Source organism: Melanerpes formicivorus, unplaced genomic scaffold (assembly GCF_026170545.1).
Source record: "Melanerpes formicivorus ecotype bairdi unplaced genomic scaffold, bMelFor1.0.p_v2 SCAF_5, whole genome shotgun sequence".
NCBI lineage: Eukaryota > Metazoa > Chordata > Aves > Piciformes > Picidae > Melanerpes > Melanerpes formicivorus.
Window position 1 is genome coordinate 26,822,628 of NW_027142357.1, and position 24,984 is coordinate 26,847,611.

The window sequence follows — 24,984 nt, forward strand, 5'->3', positions numbered from 1 at the left end:
TACAGGGTTCAAAGTCCCCTCCTAGGCATATCCAGAGCGTGTGGATGACTGCTTTTGCTGTGCTGGCAACTTTAAATACCTTCTTTCGTTGTACTTAATCTTTTGATCTTCCACATGAACTAGAGCTGTGAGCTGGTTAGTTAGTCTGGCTGCAGCCCTCAGGACACCCTGAAAATGTTGAAGTCCATAGGTACTTGGGGAGTCTTTTAGGAACCACTGGAGCTACAGCTCTGAAAACATTGTCATCCAAAGATGGGGCCTGTTGTTGGTTGGATCCCTTTGCTTTCCCTGGCTGGGTCTGCTCTTTTTCTGGGGAGTTCACTCTAGAATGGTGGTTGTCAGAAGTGGCTCCTGGGGCCACCTCTCTGGGAAGCCTGTGTGGAGTATCCTGTGAGTGTCCTTGTGTGGACAGAGCATGACGTGCTTTGGAAGCTGGGTGAAGAGGAGGTGGGTGGTTTCCTGTGAGGCTGTATGGTTTTGGTTGCTGGGAAAGATTGTCACAACTCTTTTCTCCATTTTTCTTAGTCTCGTATAGCAAAGCGAGGAAGGAAGCTTGTGGATTATGACAGTGCCAGGCACCACTTCGAAGCCCTGCAAACTGCAAAGAAGAAGGATGAAACCAAAATAGCAAAGGTAAAGCAAGCAGAAGGATGTGCAGCCGTCCTTTCATTTTCAGAGCTCTGCATTTGCCTACTGAGCAGGTTTTAAGTGCATCTATACCTTTTAACTGGATGTGTTTTCATAGAATCGCTTAGGTGGGAACTGACCTCTAAGATGTTGTGAGCCAGTGAGGTTTTGCCAGGTGTTTCCTTCTCATCTGTTAAGTTCTCTGAGAAAGCAGGATGGTCTGTTGGGCTGGTTCAGATCCACCTGTCCTAATCTCTTGCTGACCAAGGCCTAGGCTTGCATTGCTTTAGGTACTGCGGAACCAGTAACTTCTGTCAGAAAAGCCTTTGGGGGAAGCAAAATCTGGCAGTACCCCAGAAAATTTTTCAAATTTGTCTGCTTTTTGGGACTCTGTCTCCTTATCTTAGAGCAGTGGTGGGAGTAAGCAAGTGTTGCTTGAGTTTGGCTTTATTTTTGAAGTTCTCTGATATTTTAGGACAGAGACTCTCAAGAGTGTGAGTTACAAGTCTGTTGATGGAAATGCATCCTGTGTACCCTTGATGACTGTGTTCTGCTGTCTGTTGGTCACAATAATTAGATAATAAATGTGGCTGAAAGCAGAAAACCAAGAATTTTCTCTTGTCAGAGACCTTCATGCCTATGAACAGCTTGATCCAAGGTTAACTGCAGAGCATGCCCAACATGCAAGTGAAGAATTTGATTTTAATGCATTTAATACATTAACACATTCATTAGAAGTAATTATGTAATTTTTTTTAGTTTAATATGAAGGAAATGCTGGTGGTGTTCTAGAGGAGCCTCTTAGATGGAATTCCTGGCCAAAAAAATGAGTTGCGGAGTACTCCTGTATGCTGAGTACCTTGAGTTGAACCCATGTCCTCCACTTCTCAGGGCAAGTCTTGACACAACAGGATAGTCCAGGACATCTTTAATTCTCTTGCATGTGGGCCATGGCACATGAGGACTTTGCAGTCTAGAAGATGTGTAGGAAGGAGTGAGCCTGAATCTTTATCTTTTAACCAGGCTGAGAAGTGTTGTCAGCCTTTGCTTATGGTTATTTTTGGTAGGAGAAAATAAGGGCTATGTGAGAGACACTAGTGTTTCCTCTACACAGAGGAGTGAAAGATCTGCATTTACTTGCCACAGTACTTTTTTCAAGCTGCATATCATCAGTCATTTGCTCACTCAGTGCATGCAATGTGATTAACCTTGACAGACAATGAAGAAAGAGATTGATGGCTCAGGTGTTACTGCATCATTTCTGTGGCAAAGCAATTCTTGGTTCTGTATGCAAGGCATGAGGCCCAGCTGGTTGTGCCTTCTGTTCAAAGCAGTACACTGTGTTTGGAGTAAGAGCAGAATTTCCCTGGAGCATGGTGTTATTACTGGTATGTGCCTGTGGGATCTTTGCTGCAGTGAAATGGTTTTTGTAGGAATTCATCTACTCAGGTTGACGTCTGGTGATCTGTACCAAAGAGTCTGGCTTTCTTCGTTATTGCTGCACTCACTCATGTGGTCCCAAATGCTCAGATAAAACATTATTAAGAAGGGATTGTTTGTTGTTCTTCTGTTAAAGTATGAACAGTGCAGTTTCAAGACTGAAATACTGAGATTTAGGAGTTGGTGCTCTGTTCTTGATTCAGCCTGTACAGGTGTCCCTTAGTACTTGATTGGACTCTTCTTAGCCAAAATATACACTGGATTAGAACTTATTGCCCTCTTCTGTGCTTTAATCCATAAGCTCATGCATAAGATGCTATGTGACACATAGCAGTGTCGTGATCCTATAAACATGGGAGCAGCAAGTCTCCTTAAGTTCTGTAGGTATGCTCTTGCCAAAAGGGCATGTTTCACAGCCCAGCCTGCAATCCCACACTTGAGCTCTGCAGTGCTGTGGGCAGCAGCCAGGGCTCAGTGTGCACTAGGCTGATGCAGAAAGTTCACCTCTGTAGGGTGAGCCTTTGAAGTAGGGTTGTTCCAGTGCTGAGAGCCCCTAGGAAAGAAAAATCATGTTTGTGACAGCATACAATTTGGAAGTGACTTGATTGACCTTTCGTGGTATAGTAACAGAAATAGAAATGAAAATCCTTTTTGGAGCTCTGTATGGTCTCTTTTTTTTCCCCCCCTCCTCTAATATATGGATGTTCTTTTCCCAGCCAGGACTCCTGCCACTTATTGCTAAACTCACAACCCGCCATTAAAAGAAAGCACTGTGGACTTTCAGCTGTTGCATGCAAATAATTATGACCTCTCTTTAAGGAGCTCCCACTTCACAGCCATGACTCGGAGCAGGGTTGTCTGTGTGCTAGGTCACTAACAATTGTATCTGTTGCACTTTGCAGCTGTCTGGCTGGTCTGCAGTATCCCAGCCCACACTGGAGCATTAATTACTGCTAAACTTGGCATGCTTCAAAGGATTCATAACTGATGGGTTCCAGGATGTTTGCTTTCTCTCTCGCCTTGGTGATACTGATTTGGCCCAGCAGCCTCTAAATACACTCGGTTGTGATTTTAACTTCTTTTTTTTTAATCCTAAAAGATATATGTTTGTGTCTATCTTGTTCTCTTTATTTTTTTTTCCTGTTTTCACTCAAACATGCTCCCTCCCCCCAGCCTGTTTCGCTGCTTGAGAAAGCCGCTCCTCAGTGGTGTCAAGGGAAGCTACAAGCTCACCTCGTTGCGCAAACTAATCTGCTCCGAAATCAGGTGACTGCTGATCTACCTGGCTCTAACCCTGCATGCGCTATTTTGGGCTCTAGATTGTGCCATGCAACTAATCTCTAGGCAACGTTCACTCTAGTCCCTTCTGTTAAGTATGTCCTTGATGCTCCTGAGCCACAGTGGATGTGTGGAAACTGCTGACCAATGAATGAACCTGTGCCTGTCCTATTGACTTCTAATAGATGAGTTAATACTGAGCTTGTGCTTCCTCCCGCTAAGATGAAATGAAGATGAAGGAAGGCTGTGGAATGCCCAGGCAAAGGGTGATGTGATGTAGTTCCTTGAATTATTGATCACTTTCCCTTCTGAGAGAAGCAGTCTAATTTTATTGTTGTTGTTTAAAAAAGAAAAAAGAAGAGGAAACAGTGGAAAAAATCTGCAATTGTGCTGAAAGCCAGAAAAAATCCTCAATTGCTTCAAAATTAGTTTCTATGGCTGCTGAGTTAGGTTGCCAATCCAGCTTTCAGAAATGGGCAGTATCCTGGCTTTGAGGTCTAAAAGAGCAGTTTCTCAACACACAGAGTTTGTCTGCACAGGAGGAGACGTGAGCCCAGACCAGGTAATTTATACTGTGTGGTTGAGACCATGATTATTATATCATGTGGCAGAACTTGAATGAATGTCTAGGTTGTAGCATCTTGAGGGACATGAAGGCAGCTCGGAGAAACTGCAGGGGCTAAGAATTTACATCCTACTTGCACAGGCAAAGCATGGCTTCCTGATGGAATCTCCCTTGGTACTTCCCTTGAATCTCCTTAGGGCATAAGAGGAAAATGACAGGAAACAGTCAGTGAGAAGGAAATGCCTTCATTGGGCAAGGGATATTAATTCATTACCCAGAATGGGAGAGTGCCAGTTACCTGCTCACTAGCTCCTGGGGAGCTCATCTGTTCTCATTCAAATGCTCCTACATTTTCGCACTCCTTGTCAGAGAATGAATTGCACTTTGGAAACACTAAATGGCTCTCACCTTGTAAAGCACCTGGGTTTTTCCCCAATCAGTTTATGACTGCATATCAGGGAAAAGTCGGGATTACCACATCAATAAATCCTGGTGAAAGAACAGTTGTTACCAGTCTCACTTCAGATCCTAGCAAAGGGAAGACATATGTATTCGTTCCTGATTGAAAGGGGAAGGACATTTGGCAGACTGCTGGGGGCTTCCCCTGTGCCTCCACTGTGCTGGGAGTGATCTGTGTCATTTCGCTTCTTGACTGGTCTGTTTGGCTGGTGGTATTTCTGGAGGACAAAAAACAGGAATAGGAAGTTTCTCAAGGCACAGATAGTTAAATCAGATCTTGGGTATTTTTTTCTTTTTCTCAGACTGGCTGGGGTGACTGAAAATAATTACCTATTGTTTCACTCTGCTCTTAGACAGGCTGCTGAGCATTGATTGATAATTTCACTCTACTGGGTGACTTTTCCTCAGAGTAGGTGAGAAGGGAGTATATAATCTTTCCACCTCCTGTTAAGTGCATTACTAATTTTCAGTCACCCCAGATATTTGCAAATCAACTTGAGTCCTCCTTTTCATTTTTCCTTTGTCATTCCTGAACTCATACTATTGTCAATATTGGTGGTTTTGGTTTCTACTTATGCAAATCTTTTTTGTTTTAATTAAAAAAAAACACAAAACAAATTGAAGACTAACAAACAGTCAATAAAGAGGATTAGTTTGTATTCTGAAACTAAGTTTTTTCAGCTTTTCTTCACAAATAGGAGCAGGGAGAGGGGAAAAAAAAGCTTTGGTTCTGTATTTGCCTGACAACACTAAATCTCGTTAAGCTCTTGATAAAAGCAGGAAGGCTGATGACACTGCAATTATGGAGGAGCTTCAGAATGTTAAGCCTAAAAATAGTCTTTCCCCTTACCAGCAGCTGTGTTGTTTTCTCTTCTTACCTCAATTTAACACCCTCCAAGCAAAAATGAGGTCAGCAAAACCTATTATTTCCCTCCAGTGTATGAATTGCTGGCTTTTTAGGCCTTAGCAAATACTAATCAAAACAATACAGTGGGGGCTTCCTGTAAAGGTTCTTCTGGGGTTGGCTCTTGCATGCTCTCAGTTACAGATTTTGGCGACTGCACTTTTTGAAACAAAGGAAATATGGCTTAGAACAGCAAATTCTTGCCTTTTTGCTAAGCTCTTCAGGAATGCTGAACACAAACTAGAAAGCAACATCCTTGGTACTGCAGCAATAACAGAAAGTTATCTGTCTCTAGAGAAAGCCAGCAAGTTGAGACCTGAGCCATGCTGCCCTTCTGAGAGGCAGGTCTGGTCTGGCCCCATGTGGGCATGGAACGGGGGTGGGGCACCCAGCTCTCCTCTTTACTTCTGCCCCATGGCTAGTGTATAATCACCACAGTTCACAGCATAGTGTTTGAAGATAAATGGTCACCAAATTGCCTGAAAGCAGCAGACTGGATGTTGCCAGGCCCTCGTGAGTGCTGGGATGCATGACGGTAGGAAGCATGGGGAATAATTCCTACCGCCCCCGTCACAACTGAACCAACTATGCTTGTCACTCTGAGCCTTGGCTAGGGAGAAGGTCAAGAAAGCACTTGTGTTGCCCAGATCCTGCTCAAACCTTCCCCTTTTCAGGCAGAGAGACAAGAGGAAGAATTTTTCTGAGATCACATTTCATGGACCCTTGGGCTTTATACATCCTTCTGCCTAAAGCTCTGTTATGTTGGCAAGGATGACAGCTGAAATAGAAAGCACACAGATAGGGTATGAGCAGTCTCTGCCCCAAAAAACTCTTTTCTCCTTTTCCCACTGTATTGCATGAGCTGGCTTCTGCTCTGTCTGGAAGCAGTCAAGGCTACATAGTGCTTCACAGGCAAAGGGAATCCCACTGGTGAGAAGATTGCTGGACTGAAAAAGGAATGGAGAATTAATTCAGTGCTATATGTGGGACTGAGAACACTAGATGGTTCCCTGATTCCTACAGCTGCTCTAGAGTGAACGTTGCCTGTTGCTGAGTTTGCCTTTACCTTGGTATGTCACAATATTCACACATTGTTTCTAGGTTCCTTAACCTTCTGAACAGGTAAAATGAGAGTGGGAATACTGTTATAAATGTTCACCGTATCTGAAGGCTGAACAGCATTCAAGGTGCCTCATCTCCCAGCTATCCCATCACCTGAGTTGATTCTTATTCCTGTCTAGTTTGGAAATTAGAGTAAGATAAATCCAAAGGATGAACTATTTCCCCCCCCCCCCCCCCCCCCTTTAAAATGGTTACATTAGGAACAATCATCTCTAGAGGGTTTTTAAGGCAGAATGAGTCTTTGTGATCATTGTCTCTGAACCAGCATAAATTGTCTCAGTTATGATGGGTGTTTTTTGGGGGTTGTGCAAACATGCCACATTGGTTTTAAGTGAGTGTAGCAGAAAATGCAGGGGTTTTCTGGGTGGAAGCATTGTTGCCTCTTCTCCCCCTGCCTGTTACTCACAAGGTCTGTTTAACTTTTCAATAACTCCCAGTTATGTCTTTTTCTGAGGCAAGCTCTTCTGATCTTGAGTACAAACTCTTAGCCTTTCCTTTGGCAGCAATGAGCAACTCTCTGAAAGGTGAATGTGGCTGGAAAGTAGCAGCTTGCTCCTGAGTCTGTAAAGAAATGGAGGGCGTAAGGATCTTACACAACACTGAGGAACAGTTCTCTGAACTGCACAATATTTTTAAACCCTTTCTCCTGTCAATCCTGTCTTTGCATACACTTGTCATTAAGGAGCAGTAAACTAGATTGCTTTGAGCTGGCACAAAGAAGAGACAACTTAATTTCATAGAAGGGGTGAGAATCTGACTGCAGGTCTGTAGAAAGATCAGATCCCCACTGCTTTGTGGTCTCTTTGCAGAGTCCTGTGGCACTGTTGTTCTCACACACACAACTAGGCATTTGTGCTGACCTTCCTGTTAAGATGTGTCACCAGGTTGCTCATGCAAGGGTTTACCACCCTGCATCCCACTGCACAGGGTTAAGGAATAATGCTGCTATTACAAATCTCCAAATAGGAACTGGGATCTGTTGCTGTCTAGGTCAAATGAACAAATCAAGTTCAAAGTCCTAACTGGAAGAATGAGGTCCTGTGTGAGGCATATTTCCTTTGGTATTGGCCCCCAGAAGCCAGACAAGGGCTTGTGTTAGATTCTCACCAACAAGAGCACACGAGACTGCTGAAATAGAGACCTGCTGCTCAACCGTTCCAACCTGGCCTCCTGCTGGCACAACTCATGCTTTGCATACCCTTCCTTGCTTCTCTAGTTAGCTTTGTGACAGCACTGTATCAGCAAGGATGCAGACCTCCTCCCTTCTTCAGAAGAGATGGGGCTTTGCCGTGGCCTTATCTAAGCAGAGAGAGTCCCCATGAAGAAGGACTCTTCTTCAGTGCCATTTTGGATAGATTTCAACTCTTTCAAAGACTTGGCAAGGGGCTGGGACCACAATTGTCTTCATCTATGTCTAAGCTGGTGGTCAAACTGCCTGACCAGCTCCATTTCAGTTTTGGAAGCTGTGGAAACTTGTAGATCTTAAAGCACATTTTAGGACATTTGAATTACTTTTGGAGAATCCGAACAGGAAAATGTATGGAGAGAAAACCAGAAAGTAACACATGCACACTGAAGGGGCATCAGGCCACTTGTGATGCAACCCTGGTTCCTGGGACAGTCATTTGATGTTGGGATATCAGAATTTTGCCTGGTCTCCCAAGGAAGTCAAAAGAGTCATGGTTGCCTCAGCCTTGCAGGTTTCTTGTCTGTGGTGCAGTTGACAATCTCCTTTCTCTGTTATTAAGGCTGAAGAAGAGTTAGTTAAGGCTCAGAAGGTGTTTGAAGAGATGAACGTTGATCTGCAGGAGGAGCTGCCTTCACTATGGAATAGGTGAGTGATGGAAGTTTTCCCAAGGGCCAACTGGAAGGAAGCAAAGACCCAAACTCTTGTATCATTTTTCTCTTAGCTTAGGCTCAGTGTCTGCTCTGTTCTTCTGGACCCTCTCAGAGAGTCTGTCCTAGGGTTCCCCCTAGCCAGGTTCACTCTTAGCTTTCTGGTTTTACTTCAAGATCCTTATGAAAAACTCCATTTTGACACAAACTGAAGGTCTGTTTCTATGCTTCTCAGATTAATCCCTTTGCCCCACCAGCCCTGCCCAAGTTTATTTATTGGGCCCAGCATCCATTATGGACAGCAGGCAGAGGAGGCTGGGTCACTAAGATTTTGGGTGGGGAGCAAGCTGGCTGAAAGGAATATCTGCAGCTGAGTGGGTAGGTCATCTTCCCTTAATCACAGAGGGAAAGTGATATATTGGAGGAGTTTATATGATCACTGGAGTTGTAGAGTGCCAAGAGATGATGCCTTGATCACTGTATCTCACCAATGCAAGCTTATGAACACCTGATGAAGCAGCAGGTGTGACACAAGAGGGCAGATGAGATGACAAGTTACTGTGCTTTGGATGCCACTTTTGGATTTGGGTAGTTGGGTGAATAGAGACAAGGAGGTGTGGCTGCTTTCTCTTACCCCTAAATGTGCTCCTGGTTATGTGACACAGATCGCAGTGAGGAACTGGTTTGTGGTTGTACTATTGTGCCCAGGATAGCCCAGGCTATCCTGGAAGATGGGCTGAGAGAATGAGAAGACTGGAGAGACTGAATTTGCCATACCACTGGTTATGAAAAAGAAGGAGAAAGAAACAGACCAATGGCTAGCTCGGAGGGTAGCAGAAGCTGACATATGGGGAGGGCATGGTGAAAAGCAGGCAAAATCCTCCTGGGAGTGTCCCAGTTTCTTGTTTTTAAATGCAGTAATTGCATCTGGGTTGGCAATGTTGATCCATGGGGGATGAAGAGAGTGGGTGGCTGCAGGGCAGGAAAGGAAAGTGCTGATGTCTGCTTTCACTCCCCTTTCCTCCCAGCATGGGTTGAGACTCTGCTCAAAGCAGTGTGCAGGCTTGGCTGAGGAAGAAGCAGAGGGGGATACAGGTGTATAGGTGGTTTCCTGTGTAGCATGGTGATGCTCCTAGCCTTAGAGAGCATCTTCCTTCTGCTGTTGCTCTTGCATCTAGCAAGCTGGCTAGAGGAAGCAGGGGCAGGTGGCTGCTGGGATTTTAAGATGCCACAGGTTGTTCACAGGCTCCTGCTATCTAATTGCTCCTTCTGCTTTCCTATTGCTCTCTGTGCCTATCCTGTGCTTCTTACTCTTTTGCCCCTGAAGCAAACAGTTCATGCTTTTTTTCCTCCCCTGGTGCTGAGGGACATCAGAGTGAATGAATATATCTTCCTGCTGTCCCCCTAGTTCTCTCCACATTCTGTGTCACACAGCCTCTATCCTTTTCTTTTCCATCACCCTGCTACTGGCCTTTTTTCCCCCTTTTTCTTTTAATCTTTCAATTTTCCTTTTCTTATTTCTTTCTTTCTTCTTTTTTCACCCCTCCCCCCCCCCCCCCCGCCCTGCACCTCTCTCTCCCTTTAGCCAGCACAAATTCAGATCCTATCCTACCTGGCCTCCTCCTCACTGTGGACATGTTTGCCTCATACCTAGCTTTGGCTCTTTTCATGCTTCTCTGCCACTCTTCTCTTCCAGCATGTACCAGACCTGACAGAGTTGAGTTTGAATGGGAATGGTGGGTGAGAGGTGCAACAGAAGGGGTAGAACTGAAAATTTTGGGGAAACTATTGTGGCCATTAAATTCTTCTGTCTCATTTTTCATTTGGCAGTCGTGTTGGTTTCTACGTCAACACATTCCAGAGTATAGCAGGCCTAGAAGAGAACTTCCACAAAGAAATGAGCAAGGTAAGGCAACTAAACAGTTTATGCTACTAATACACCCTCTCCTCACTGTTATTTAAAAAAAAACCTCCAAACCCAACAAACAACAAAATCTAAAAAAACCAGCTGGAGGAGACAGAGCAGTTGCCCAATGCCAAAGGAAAATGTTAACCTTCATTTTCTTTTGAGCCACTAAGAAGATAGTAGTGTAAAGGGATGGAGCACAAGGAAGAAACCACAATGCTACACAGGAGAGAGGAGTTTGTGGCACTTGGCAGGGCTCATTTGCTGACCCACAGAGGGAAGATAAGGCACTTTCTGGCCTATCTTTTGCTGCCTTTTTTTTTTGTTGTTATCTGTTATGGATCTGTAATCTATAACCTGGGCACGTTCAGCCTGGTGTCTATTTGCTTCTGGTGTCTCTTTTTCCCCTTCTCTGCTGCCTGGCAGTAAGTTGCTATGAACTGTGATCTCTCCATCTATGGTGGCTGAAACTAGCAGGGAATTTGCCAGTCTGTACACCTCAGAAAACCTGAGAGCTGCTTCACTCTGCTGCCCCAAGAGGGCACTTCCCAGCAGTACCTCTCTGCATTTTCACCTTTCCTGCCTGTTACCCAAAAGAAGGCATTTAAGTGCTTAGCATGGGCTACCATTTGGCCACGAGTTGGGAATCACAGCAGTATGCAATGTTATAATGTGGTGGTGACAGGCTGGATCCTGGTAGTGTGCACCAACACCCAGAGGAGACCTCAGGAACAGTCTCTGGGAAAGCCCCACGTTGCCTCTTGTTCCTTCATGTAAAAGCTAGAGAAGTCTTGAATTCCTTAGTCTGCACACTGCTCCTAAGAGCTGCACGCCCTCTGTAAACGTTGCACTAATCTTAAAGAGTGGTTGAGAGCCAAGCTGGAAAACTTGTATTCCCTCCCTTCCCCAATGTCATCCTGACAACAAGACAGCCGCTAAGCAACAAGCAACATTATAGTCCTTCCATTCCCAGCAGTCAGGGGCCCTCTGCCTTGGTGTAATGCATCCATTTTGAGCCCTGCTGACACTTCATGGGGATCTTTCCAATTAATAGCCTGCTCATCTCCACTGAGGGATGAGCTGATTATTAAGAATAAGGACTGTTATAATTATCAGTTTGTTGCTGTTAACTTATATTCAGCAAAACATTGGAAAGATGCTTGTTAGACAGGAATTCTCTTGTATTGTGTCTTGGATTTTGTTTTCCTGAGGAGTTTGGTACGAGAGCATGGCTTTTGCTTTGTTCCATAAGAACCATCTGTTTCTTATTACTGCTATAGCATCTAATTAACTGCTGGTGTTGCTGGCACTATGCCTCCAGCATTGATTGCATTGGATCCCTCCTCCTACCAATGACAAATCTGGCATCTCATCTTGTTTATGAATTGGCTGTTCCAGAATGGGAGTGTCTGGAGTGAATACTGCAGCCTTCTCAAGGAGAGTTTAACCCCTGATACTGCATTTCTGCAAAGCTCTCCACATCCTGCTCAAGCCTAGATGGTCCAGGCAGCTTGTGATGTCAAGGCTTATTGTTGGCTGGAAGTCCAGCTGCCTTTGGCTCCACAGTTAGAGTAACTGTATCCCAAGCTTTGTAAGCAGGTCTGAAGGACAGCTTTGGTTACAAATCCAGAGTGAAGCTTCAGTTCTAGCACATAGATCCTTGAGGAAGTGCTCTGCCCACTTCAGCAGTGGTAGCTGGCAGTATGCTGGTGGGGGCGGTTGATATAGAAGCTAAGAGAATGATCTTTAAGGGAGATGGGACATTCCCATAGGAGCTAAGCAGCTCTTCAACAATTTTGAGTTCTCTAACATTTCATACCCCATAGAGGAGTGGAAACAGATGTGGGGCTGTCCTCTCTTGGGATACTGAGTATGTGTACATGCCTGGGCATAAGCTTGTGTGTGATCAGCCTGTGCAGGCCAGACCAGACTCTCATTTGGCGCTTGGACTCTTTTCTTATTATTTTTCTTTCTTCTGTTTTTGTATTTTGCAGTTGAACCAAAACCTCCATGATGTCCTGCTGGGTCTAGACAAGCAGTACTCAGGCAATGCCTTCCCTGTTAAAGCACAGCCCAGGTCAGTAACTGTAGGAGTAATGTCTTTCCTTCAGCAACAGAAGAGGGATGAGAATATCACTACCAGGGATGTTGAAACCTCCATGTTGTCAGCTGGGGAGTGATTTGAATACTTGCATATAGCCAGTTAGTGCCCTCCTGAGACTCCTAGAGCATATCCAAGATTTGCACCTTGGGGCCAGGTAATAATACAGTACCTCTCACCTTTCTAGAACATCATCTAAAGGTCTAAACTTTCACTAGATGCTGATAAGTAGGCAGCTGACTCCTAGCTCTGCTCTTTCAAAGTTGAATTCCATGCACTGTCAGGTAATAGTAAGCTGTCTTTCCTCCTGGGTCCAGTTGCCCAGCACATGGCCTGTTATTTCCCTCAAATGCTTCCAGCATGTACCTTGAAGCTTGAATACCAAGAGCCCATTTGTTCCCTCAGCATTCTCTTTGGCCCTCCATACTTGAAACTACCTTTTTTCCACTGGTGGTTTCCTGCCTCTTCCTCTGCATTGTGGAAGTAATTTCAGCCTCACTAACTTGAGGCTCCAGAGCACTTTCAATCTTTACATGTGCAAGGAGTGAATGTCCTCCAGGACTCTAGTTTTCTTTCCTCAGCTGAGTGCAATCCTGTATGGTTAAGTGCAAGTCTGCACATTCTCTAGCTCTGAGAGGAGAGGGAGAGGTTGGGCTCAGCTGTCTGGCTCCCATCCAAATGTGTGAGTGATAAAACAGTGTCAAGCTCTGGCTTCCAGCTGCTGCTATTCCCACGTGCTGGGTGAGCAGGAGCACAGCCCAAGTCCACAATTGGTGTATTGATGGAGGGAGGAGGTGAAGTCATCATGAAGTAAGGGCAAACTGTGGTTTGAGTGCATTGCTTCAGAAGGGCTAGATCAGCTGTTGAGACCTCTGTGCTCCCTTGTTTCTCCTCCCGGTTTAACCTCCTGTTGCAGTCAGTATAAGATGACTTGTGTGTCCTGTTCCAGCAAGGTGTGTGATGTTTGCCACCTCTAAAGAAAGAGGACATTTGAGATGAATTTGGTCCCTGAATTTTGGATTGCTAACACCAGATTTCCAAGGTGCTAGTAGGAATGCTTCTTGTGAAAATAGTATCTTCTTCCCAAGTTAGCACCTAGTGTCTTGATCATCACAGCCCCACACGACTGAAGCCTGCTGAGGGATCTATGGTAGCCATCCTCTTAATGCCATGAATCATGTCTCTGACAGCGGTATCCTCCAGGGACCTTGGAAAAGGATGAGATAACAGGACAGATGAAGGCTGGAGCCATTGCTTTGTCCAGCTCCTTCCTTTTTCTCTTGAGGAAATGATTGCGGTGACAACCTGGCCCAGACACTTCTGTTTTTGTTGTGGCATGAAGTTTCTGGCCTCAAAGAGCTTCCAATGAGTAAATGACCTATCCTTGTGATTCCTGTTTCCACAAACTCCTAGCTTCATCTGAGGCTCTAATGGGTGTCTCAGTTCCAGCTCTGTGCTCTTTGGCTGACTGCAAGACCACATGGCCCTAAAAACTGACAGTGAGCATGCACAGACATCCCTGTCTGGGTAACAATATGAGTGCTGCTGCTTCATCGCTTAATCCCTGCGTCTTGGCTAAGATGCTAGGCCTGCCCTAGGGCAGCTCTCTTCCTCCTGAGCACAGTGGAGCAGGGTGTCATAGTAGGATGTAGCAAAGGTTTGCCAGGCTAGTACACATGTTTTGCAGTGACCAGGAAAGACTGTGAGATACTTCTGTCACTCCTGCACATCCGACCTGTGTTTTTTGGCAGGGCAGGAGAAAGAGTGTACAGGAGGAAATAGTTCTCACTGTTCTGATTGCTCATTGTGGTCTGCAGCAGGAGCAGATGCTTCCCTCTACTGGGAAGGGAATTGGAGAACACAATGGCAGGAAACAAATGAGGAGGTGTGAGAAGAGAAGCAGTTATCTATGCACGTCATTCTGACATTCATGCAAGGCACTACAGAACTACATTGGATGAATCTGATGCTGGCTGTGTAGCACAGTAGCACAGAGTAGCTGATGTGTTTCTGGGAACATCAAACATATGGGCTTTGTTTCTGAAAGAATTTGGATGTTCAGGGTTCAGATCCTAAGACCACCAAGGAGATCTGTAGCATTATCTTAGTATGATTGGACAAACTGCAGAAAGACATGGTAGGAAAGCTGCTGATTAGGTTCCATATATAAGACTGCACACAGATTCCTTAAGTAAAGGAGAATGAGGAGCTTGTTTCTTGTGCACCAATATTTATAGGGGAGAATCAGGAGCTGCAGTTACCAGTGAAAAAGGACATTTACAGTTCTGTGCTTGTCTATATAGTTTTCTTCTTCTCCATGTACACCATGGCACTATATTCCAAAGAGCAGTGAGAAGACTAGTTTGTTCCAGTTTGTATAGATCTTTGACAAGCACAAAAAGCCCTCTTCTACCATCTCTAGACCAGACTGTAACTTTCTAGGAACCACAGGAAATGTGTACTTGTTTCTGTGTGTTTGTGTGTATGTGTGTGTGTGTGTGAGAGAGAGAGAGAGAGAGTGGAGGTCCTGTCTTCTTGATTACAGTGAGTTTTGTGGCACCAAATAAATGGTTGATCAGAAGCTTAACTTTTCCTCCCTGGTTTGACTGTGCCATCCTGTAATGGAAATGATTTGCGTGCCATCCTCAACAGAAAGAAAACTAAACTGTTCACCAGGCTGAGGAAAAAGATGAGCAGGTACCGGTACGGAGAGCAGCATTTCGATGTGTTTGATTTAGTTCCTAAACCTAGTGAGGCTGTTACTGGACTCTAACAGCCTGGCACATGTTAACCCTGTGACAGCAGAGGGGACCTTTGCATGATATGGTGTGTTCATGGCCTGTTGGGTCCTGCTGAGATCTTTCTGTCTGGATAATCCTATTAATTGCTTGTGTGCCTGGTTTGATTCCTTGCTTCTTGTCCTACCTAAGAAGGCAGAGTGAAAGCTCAGACATTGTCTGTTCTGTTGTCTGTGTGTGACTAAGAACTCAGTGCTGGGTTCTCCGTGGGTGATACATGTGACTTTTGCTTCTAACAACTTCAGTTTTACCTAGTGGGGCTTGTCCTTTTGAACAGGTCTGAAATGCTGCATTCTCATTCCCTGCCTCGCTAGGAAGGACTATGAGGCAGGTCTTTCATTCTCATAAGTCCTGTCCTATCCACTGGTTGCACTGGGGAGGATGATAAGGTGGGAGAAGGATACTTTCAGCTTCACTCCTTACTTGCTCTGCTCTTGAGGATCCTCACTGTCTTGCTCCATCCATTAAAAATTTTGTATAGGGTTGAATGAAAAGGAAGCCTGTTGTCTTGGGTGAGACAAAAGGCCAGCATCTTGCCTTTCAAGGCTGCCATGGCATTGAATAACTGAATTGCTACAATGCCTAGAGTTACCATAACCAAAGTCAAGGACCCTGACAAAGAACATGCTTTGAAGCAAAGTGGAGATTGCTGCATAATGGCATGGTAACTTCCTCTACTTTTTGTTGTTTGTTTTTTTAAACTTTGTGTTGGTGCTCCTTCCATGGAGTCCTTAGAGGAAGGAAAAAAATAATTGCAATTCTCAAGATTGGCCTACCAGCAATAAAAGCACGTGCTGGTGGCCTGGGATCCTTGCTTTTCTGAACCTGGCTTCCCACTGACTAGAACAAGTCATGCAACCCGTCTCTTTGTCACTGTCCTGCATCTTTTTTAAAGTGGGAGGCTGGAGGATAAAGAATGGTAGTTTCACAGGGAAACTAGTGGGCAAATACTGATTTTTATATTGTCAAATGAAAAGTAGTGAAGGAATGTCTTAGGATGTTACTCTTCTGAGGTTTTCTACTGTAGGAAAAGGAGAATTCACAAGAGTACTTCTCTGGATGTCTGTTGCTGGTCCTTGGTTGGACCAGTGTTGTACCTACGCTAGGGAGGAGGTCTAATATTTCCAGTCCCTGAGAACAGACAGATGCTACAGCTGAAGAAGGGCTAGTAAATTTCGTCGTGATGAGCTCTGGCCACAATGTCCTTCTGTTCTGCCCTGATAAAGCCCAACAGGCTCAGCATTTGAGGTGCCTGACCTGGACCAAGCTCATTGTTTCTGCTGTCAGAGCAGCTGCTGGGGTCACAGAAAAATGTGCAGCCTCTGGTTTAGGGAAGGGAGGGTCTAAGATTTGGTCACTCTTTGATCTGCAGCAAGAATGCACATGTGTGCCACCACATGTTTGGGTATGTAGGTGATTTTTTTCCTCCTTTCTCCCACTCCCTCTCTTACTAATTTTTTTAAAGTAATTCTCCAACCTACTCTGGTGGTAAAAAAATCAACTTCTTTTGGCTAAAAGGCAGCCTTGCCTGAGATGCTAACTTTTTTTTCCTTTTTAGCTTGAGAACTTGGCAGGAGGTTGCTGGTCTGTTTTTACCATATTGGAAAGTAGATTTCATCTTTTAATGTAGGATTGGTACAAGCACATGGGAACCCATCTGCAGATGTTACTCTGTTCTTCCAGAACAGATGAGCCAGCCCTGTTAGGGGTCTGGGAGCTCAGCAGCACTAAAAGAAGCTTGGGGATTTTGGCTTTCTCTTCAGCTGCAGTAACTGCACTAGGCCCTGTCCCAGCTTTCTATTAGCAGAAGAGAATTGACACCTTTCCTTCCCTGCCTGATATTCCTGTATTTGGCATCCTATTTGCTCATGGGATGGAAAAAGGAAGAGCAATAATTGGTTTTTTGACATGTTTTTACTGTGGGTTGCATTTAGTGAGTGTGGATAGTCCCCACCCCCTCGCTTTTTTTTGTCTGTGCTGGAGCAAGCAGTCAGTTTGGAGACAGGGCTTTGCCCTGTATGGGCAGTGTGTGTTCCCTGGGGACCCGTGAAGGACAGAGGATCCTGGTGACAAGCTCATTTGTTGCTAGTTGCACTGGCTAAATGTGTGCAAAGCAACAAGTGCAGGAATGAAGGTGGCACTCAGGGGGCTGGAAAGGACTCAGCCAGAATTAGTACTGGCATTTTGCTAGGGGAATCAGCCAACACATCAAACAAACTGTAAATAGTAGTGACTTAATGAAGGCTTTAGTGTGGGGCCCTCTCAGCCCTTGTAGGATGAGGGAAAGAAATTGGGCCACTTTTCATGTGGGAGCTTTTTACCAATATATTTCCAAATTAAGTCACAGAATCAATCACCAAGGTTGGAAGAGACCTCAAAGATCATCAAGTCCAACCTGTTTGCCACAGACCTCATGACTAAACCATGGCACCAAGTGCCATGTCCAATCCCCTCTTGAACACCTCCAGGGATGGTGACTCCACCACCTCCCTGGGCAGCCCATTCCAATGGCAAACGACTCTCTCAGTGAAGAACTTTCTCCTCACCTTGAGCCTAAACTTCCCCTGATGGGCACCAGAAATGAGGCACTAAAATATTGTTTCATGGCTTTTAGAAAATAAGCCTGAACTCCTTTCTCAGTGGGAGAAGCAGTGCCTTTCAGGTCCCTAGAAGGGACACAGTCTATGCTTGTGTTGGTAGGCCTGCTGATAGCCAATAGGGTTGATGGTAGGCAGTAGTCCCAGTATTCCCACTGTAGTCTGGGCATTTGAGGAATCCTGGCATTCCAGCTGTAGATTGCTGTGTTCCTTATCTTCTCCAAAGTGCTTTCAGCTCTAGGGAAAGTAATGTGATTTTTTTTTTTTCTTTTTTTTCCTCCCTCCACTCTAGCATCAGAGGACATTTTCTGTCATTTCCTGCTCTTCCCTGGTGACTTCAGTTTAAAGCAGGACTTCCTTATTTTCACCTTCCAACTACTACTACTTCTAGTCTGTAGAGCAGCCTTAGCAGTTTTGCAGAATCCTTCACACAAACCACTGTTTTGAAGTGATTTCAATGTACCTCTGAGGAATGACACTTGTAGGCATATTCAGTCACATTGAAGATCTATAGGGGCTAGTGTGCATCTTCTTTAAGCCCTCCTCTTTCCCTTTTCCTCTTCCTTTCCCTCTTTTTCCTCTTGGGGTATGTGTCCCTGGTTGAGATCTGCTGGCAAAGAACGTCCCTGAATTTGTTGCATCATGTTGGTGTGCTGCTGGCATCGGTGTGATCAGAAACATCTGACCTGCATGCAGACCTGAGTGCTTTGTGGGGAAATGTGTGTGGGGTGTGGACATGGGGAGAAAGAGAATGGAATGGGTGAAGGAGAAATGAATGAAGAGGGTATGGGATGGGGAGCTTGAAAGCTGGAATGCCAATCAGGGGAAAATGCCTGCTTCAAAGGGGAGGTTTGTTGAGATGCCTTGTCCTCCCTTCTTCCTGTTGCTGTCCCCGTGCTCATGATTGTTGAGGAATGAGGCCATCATGCATGTTAGCTAGTGATCACCACACCTCAAGCTTCCAAGTGTGAGTGGATGGAAATGTCTGGAGCTCAGGGGTCTCTTGGGACAGAACAAAGAAAATAATCATAGAATTTCAGAATCCGGTCTGCATTCCTCTAGTCCTGGCTCTATGCCAGGATTTACAACCTCAGGTTGTAGGAAAAGATCTGTTATTTTCAGCCTTCTCCCAAGGCCTTTAACTTTCCAAGAACTGCAGCTTTCTAAGTGGAGGCAAGAGTCACTCACTGTAGATGAGGTTGCACAGCTCTTTTGCAATATTCTGTAATATTCTGGTTTTCAGTTGTGTATAGTTTTGCCAAACTGTAACTACTTCTGCTAAAATATCCCCTACCACTGCCTGTGCTTCTCCGTGACTTGAGATGAATTGATGAGTTGCTTTTTGGGGAGCTGAATTTCAGCCAAGACGATTTAGCTGTTTCTGAGAATTAGATGGGGAAAATTATTTTACCTTTACCCCTGCTGAAATTTTCTGGTAACCAACTCTCTTATGAGATTCCATACTTGGAGGCACAGACCTGACCCTTGACCAGAGCACACCCTTAGGGGAAGATGTGTGGTGTCCTCTTGTCATTCCTTTGATAAATCTGGTTAAGTCTTGACAAATTGTAAACCAACAAATCCCATTGGCATATGCTCCTTGCATCTTAATTCCCTGAAGAATCTTGACTTTGTGTCAGTCCTGGAATAAGGACCAACTGGAAGGGCAAAGGCAGAAGGTGCTTATCACTGAAAACAAGGCTGGGAAGACTTCCCATGATGGAAAAATCTTCAGTAGCCACAGTCTCACTGTTTCTTTGCTGTCTGGCATGAGCTGTGAAACCTCTGGCTACTTTGCTTCTCCTCCAGCTTAGCTGGTTTGTACCACATGGAAGAATATGATACTCTACAAATACAGCCTTAGTTCAGGTGTTACAAATCCATTGGTCATAACCCATGCAGATTTTGGTACACCACCGTGCAGAAAATTTTTTACCTGTGGAATTTAAAACTAAATAAGCTGCACAGAACTCCTTCCCCCATCTGCTTCCCCACTATTAGAAGATTATGACTTAAAGGAAGTTATATTAGAATCTAGCAGAGTTAAGGAGGTGTCTGAGGCAAGGTATATCCATACAGTAGGAATAGCAGTGAGTAGTAGTGAGTAGCTTGCTGCAGAGTAATGCTGCTGTAGTATGTTGGACTGTAAGTGACGCAGCAAAGATGTTTCTCAGAAGCTTGTAGAAGCTTCAGATGTCTTCATCACATGTCTGGGTGGTGAAGCAGAAAGATAATGAAGGCCACTGATATGTGCTGGTTAGCACAACTCCTCCTAAGCCTGGCTCAGACTTTTCTCTCTCTCTTTCCCCTCCTTCTGCCTTTCTCTCTCCACTTCCTTCAGTGACAGCACCCCAGCGAAAGCAAATAAAAGCCCCTCGCCTCCAGCAGATGGATCTCCCATCACAAGCCCTGAGACCAAGACTGTCAACCATGATCTGGAACCGTCCACTTTGGAAGCACCTGGAGCAAGCATCCCAAAGTCACCATCTCAGGTAGTGTCCCCATGACGTTGACCATATCTCTGTAGTATGAATACTAATGGCACATAGGAGAGTCAAAGGCTTCCATCAACTGCTTATTTTGACCTCTTCCTTCTACTGAGCACCGAGATGTGACGTGGTGGTTGTTTTCCTTCACTGCTGGTTCCTGAGAGGTTCCTGAGAATGCAAGTTACTCACTGATCATTTCTGTATCATGTAGGGAACCACAAACTGTCTTTGAATGCCTCTAGAGGAGGAAGGCCTTTCCCAGATAGGCGCTTAGAATATTTTTCTCTCTCTTGTAGCTTTAATTATCAGGATTATCTAGGGATAAAGAGGGTATGTTTGTACATGTGTGGATGCCTGGCAGTGTCTGTTCAGGACTTCTTCAGGGTCTCTGCTCAACATTGCACAGCCTAGAACACCTTCACTACCACACTAGACCTTGGAGTAGGGTTATGTGTATGGGACAGAGAGGATAGTGAGAGAGAGGATAGTGTGCCTGTAATTGCCTTCCTGACTTATTTTCCCCCCAGAGATTGCCATAAAATGATTGAAATTTGGAACAAGTAATTGTACAGATTTATTGAATGATTCAGTGCAGATTTCACTCACTCTGCTTGTGGGGTGGCCTTGCTGAGTTTGCCTTTCCCCTTTCCTTTAAACAACATGAATAAACCTTGGTTTTGCCATCCTGCAAGAGCTTTCTCATGCATTTGGTGCCTTCCTGTCCACAGGAATGGGGCTGGAGGCACCCCTTGTCAAGCAAGCAGTGTTCCAGCACCCCCCTGACTGGAACCTCAGATGGGCCATAGTGGAGACTGCAATGGTATTTGCAGCTAATGCTGCCACCGCCTGGCAGCTCTTCCCAATGTTTATTTGATCAATTCTCCATGGCCCCACTACAGTGAAGAACGCAGCTCCACATTTGTACTAGTTGCTAAGAGACAGAGCTGACTCCAGAGGGAGGACAGTTTTCATACTCAAAGCCAAACCTGGGGTTTGTATGGGTGAAGTCTAGAAACTAAGGGTGTCAGATTGCCAGCCTGGTGGAAAACACAAGTGTCTGCACTCTCAACAGTGTTCAAATCTAATGCTGAAATCTTCACAGGTGTCACCTCTTTTGACCTATGGGTAAGTGATTTGTTCTAGGGTCTTCTTAGGAACTAGGGGCCTCATCCTCGGGGGGGAGGGTGGAGTAAAAAGCAACAAGCAAGTGTAAATCTCTGGCCTCTTCCTGTCTGAAATACTAATGTGAATGATAAGCAAAGGCTGTGGAGAGAGACAGCAAACAGAAGAGACTGAATCATAGAATCAATAAGGTTGGAGGAGACCTCAAAGATCATCAAGTCCAACCTGTCACCCAAGACTTCATGACTACTAAACCATGGCACCAAGTGTCATGTCCAATCCCCTCCTGAACAAATACTAACTAAATATATACTAACTAAACGTTGAACTGTTCACTATGCCAAAACCAAAACACAACAAACAAACAAAAACCCAACAAAACCTTTTTGCAGTGCTTTAATTCTCAAACCCAGCTTATTTGTGTCTTCTGTGAGAAGTGACTGCTATTAGTTATCCACACTGAGTAATTTAATGATGACACAGGGCTTCAGGGGTCTGTGAAATTTCAAAGGTCAGACTTTTGCTCTCAGTTCCACCACTGAAACACTATAATGACACTTCCAAAATCAGTGTCACTATGGTGAATTTGGACCAGGTAAAGCTTTGTGGGACCAAGCCAGCAGGAAAATTTTTAGAGGATTTGTTGCACTCTAGGTGGCAAAGTTAGTTGTGTTTGAATCTCCAGGTATAACCCAACATCAGTATACAGTCTGGTTGTCTTTGAAATACGGTTTTAGAGATTGGAAGTAATGCTGGATGCCATGGAAGTGCTGGGAAAGGAAGAAGACTTACTATTTTAGAGAAATAAATAGCAGAAGGGTTAGGATCTTTCTGACTATTAGAGTTGGTAATTAGAGCCTTCTATTTCTGCAGATCATGGCTCTGTTCTGAGAATAGTTTTTCCCTGGAATTTTTAGTCCATTCTTGCAACTGGGGATTTTCAGGAAGAGATTGTTCTCAGGAAATATGGACACACCACCTTCTGCAAATAGGGAAAACTTGGAAGTGAATGTACTAGTTTCATGATTTCCTCTAGCCATCTATTCAGTGGAAAGTGTGTGCTTGCATACTCGTTCACACTCACAGTTAAAGTAGGTTAACCTAGTAGAACACTGGGCATATCCTTAGCAATCTGAATAAATGCCATAGAGAGCTGGAGGAGTGTGAATACAGGACTCGGAGTCATGGGTTGCTGTGCCTCAGGCCTGGGCCTGACACTGATATACTGGGTGCCCATTGTCAGGTGTTGGAGGCTTGCTGCCTTGGGATCCTAGATAGGAAGAGAAGATCAAGTGACTATAAAACATCACTGTAAATGGAAAATACTGTCATTGCTGCACATTGCTGTGGTGCTGGGGACTTGTATGGATACTTTATTCCAACACAACAGCAACTCCTCAAAGTTTGGTTTCATCTAGCAATGATCACTGAGCCTTGGGCAGAGGAAAATGTGGAGAAGATGTAGATGAGTTCATCTGGAGAGGGTTGGCCACAGCTTCTCACAAGGTTATGGATGCAGTGTCAATCTGAGTGTTTAAGCATGATGGTGGTTGTTAGGATGGGTTAGAGCTACAGAGTCAGACTTTGTTATGCATCCTCTAGAATCTCCATCTGGGAAACAGGACTTCGTTAGTATCAATGTTCATTGGTGAAACTGAGAGCAGAGTTGGACCCACAGCAGTCATGGCTTCTCAGGAGTTTGAATTGTTCTTGCCTAAAGCTGAGAAGTGGTAAGATACCATCAAGAACTCCTCCGGACCTTTCTTACCAAAAATCAGTGTACCAGTGAGCTAGTACTGGGCAGATCAGAGTGTGTCTTCATGGTTACCTACCCATAATAGGATAAATGAAGTCTGATTTCTCACTTCCTTAGGTATGGTAAGTATGGCAAAGGTCTCTCTTTGCCAGGCAATGCTGGCCTAGTCTATTGAATTGTGTTCTCAGTAATTAATCTGCTCCCTTCCCAGTGGTTCTTTAGAAGGTTGCACATGCTTTAATTATGTATGCGTGTCCCGTCAATACATATTAATTGTGTTACGCTTCTCCTCTGCAGAGGGAAACTTACCTACAGCTGAAGTGTAACTAATGATGCCAAACCTTCTCTGGGGGCGTGTGGTTATTTGTTTTATTTCAACTCACCCTCCTTCCCTCTCTCCTCAGATGGAGTTGATTGGACCCTGCTATGTGCCTGTGGTTGTGATCTCCCCCACCTTCAGTTTTTGTGGCTAACCTGGTTCCTGTCTCTGATTTTTTTGGGTGTCGTCATCTGTGCTGTGGCCGTGTGCTCACTTGCATGCAGTTGAGGAAAGGGCCTCCGGTGCCTCCGCCTCCAAAAGTCACCCCCTCCAAGGAGATCAAGCAGGAGAACATCATCAGTCTGTTTGATGACAATTTTGTCCCTGAGATAAGTGTGACAACCCCTTCGCAGGTTAGCTGCTATGCCCTGCGTTATACTTCTCTGCCTCTGAACTTTCCTTTTTGGTTTCTCTTCTCTTTGGAGGTGTCAAGCCATGAAACCTGGTCGGGTGAATGAGGAAGGCAAGCTAAGCATTAGACCTCAGAAGGCAATGGGTTAGGTAGGAGACTAACTTAGAGGGGAGAGTGGCTAGAAGGAAGCTTTTACTAACAGGTTGCCCTTTGAGAGCTTTCATTCCTGAAAGAAACAGGAAAAATGCAGCTGGTGAGGCTGCTGAAAATGATCACTGCATTTGTTTATCAGCAATGCACATGGAGTATGGCTCTCCTCGTATCCTGTGATTTGCTCTCTCCAGAGCCACTTGTCCTGGGTGTGGATGAAGCTTGATTTCTGCTTTTGTACATCCTCAAATGCTGACCCTGGCATCTGTTTTAGGCCTGGGAGAAGGCAGTTTTGTGCTCTCTCTGTTTTCACACACAGGCTTTGTGGCTTAAAGCCCACACTTGCACAGGGAAGGCTAAGAGGAATTGCACGAAGTTCTGTTTGCAGAGAATAGGTGGTTCCAGTTCAGATGAGCAGGACTGTGCTTGCTGTGACTTCAGGACTGCTGACACAGTCTGTCACTTTTCACTAGCCGGTGGCTCCCATAAGAATATGAGTTTCTTGTTATGTGACTTTTGAAGCACTGAAAAAGGAAAAACGTTTTAAAATGCTATAGATAAATATCTTCACTTTCCTTTTGATTTACATCTCTGCAAGAGAGCATGCTGAGGTGGGGAATTTTGTGTGCCTCTTGGAGAATGGCAGTCTTTATGTATATAGGAGCCTGACCAGATTTCTGGCTGTATCATGGTACCTGCATCTACTTTTAGTATGTCTATATATACTTTTTTGTTTTTCTTCCTTAAATGCATGTTAAAGGATAAGTAATGTCTCTATCAGAACTTATCTATGACTCATTCTCTTAACTTTTCCTTGCATCATGCTGCTCCATTGCCTCTGGTTTGCCACTTTCTGTCTAGCTGCTGAGGAACAGAGGTGGAGTTGGTAGGGAAGTGAGTCCATGTTTGATTTTGCATTGCAATAGGTAAAGCTTGCAGAGCAGAGAGATGATTTGACAGCAGTATTGGAAAGTGGGTACCACAGGCAGCTGAGCAACCCTCTATCATTTTCCATATTTCCTTCTCCTGTATTGTAATGGACAGCTCTACCTGCCTCATGGTTTGTATAATGTATTTTCATGTGAATGCCAGCTCTTAGTCAGACATAGTCTTCTGCACCAGTTAGTACTCTGACCCAGGATAGGATCTGCTGTGACTTTCAG

General features: G+C 44.8%; 1 protein-coding gene across 18 annotated transcripts in view; it reads left to right on the top strand.

Annotated features, from left to right (window-relative positions):
* Nucleotides 1–24,984, top strand: part of BIN1 (bridging integrator 1) — a 98,992-nt gene that overhangs the window by 55,406 nt on the left and 18,602 nt on the right. For 4 of the 18 annotated variants that reach the window (XM_068138923.1, XM_068138925.1, XM_068138930.1 and 1 more), the window contains exons 6-13: nucleotides 526–633; nucleotides 3,241–3,333; nucleotides 8,144–8,229; nucleotides 10,062–10,137; nucleotides 12,132–12,214; nucleotides 14,891–14,941; nucleotides 19,975–20,125; nucleotides 23,544–23,672. In XM_068138923.1, coding sequence (XP_067995024.1) covers nucleotides 526–633; nucleotides 3,241–3,333; nucleotides 8,144–8,229; nucleotides 10,062–10,137; nucleotides 12,132–12,214; nucleotides 14,891–14,941; nucleotides 19,975–20,125; nucleotides 23,544–23,672 — 777 coding nt within the window. The remainder of the gene's footprint in view (nucleotides 1–525; nucleotides 634–3,240; nucleotides 3,334–8,143; nucleotides 8,230–10,061; nucleotides 10,138–12,131; nucleotides 12,215–14,890; nucleotides 14,942–19,974; nucleotides 20,126–23,543; nucleotides 23,673–24,984) is intronic. The other 14 variants (XM_068138927.1, XM_068138940.1, XM_068138932.1 and 11 more) reach the window with 9 other exon arrangements.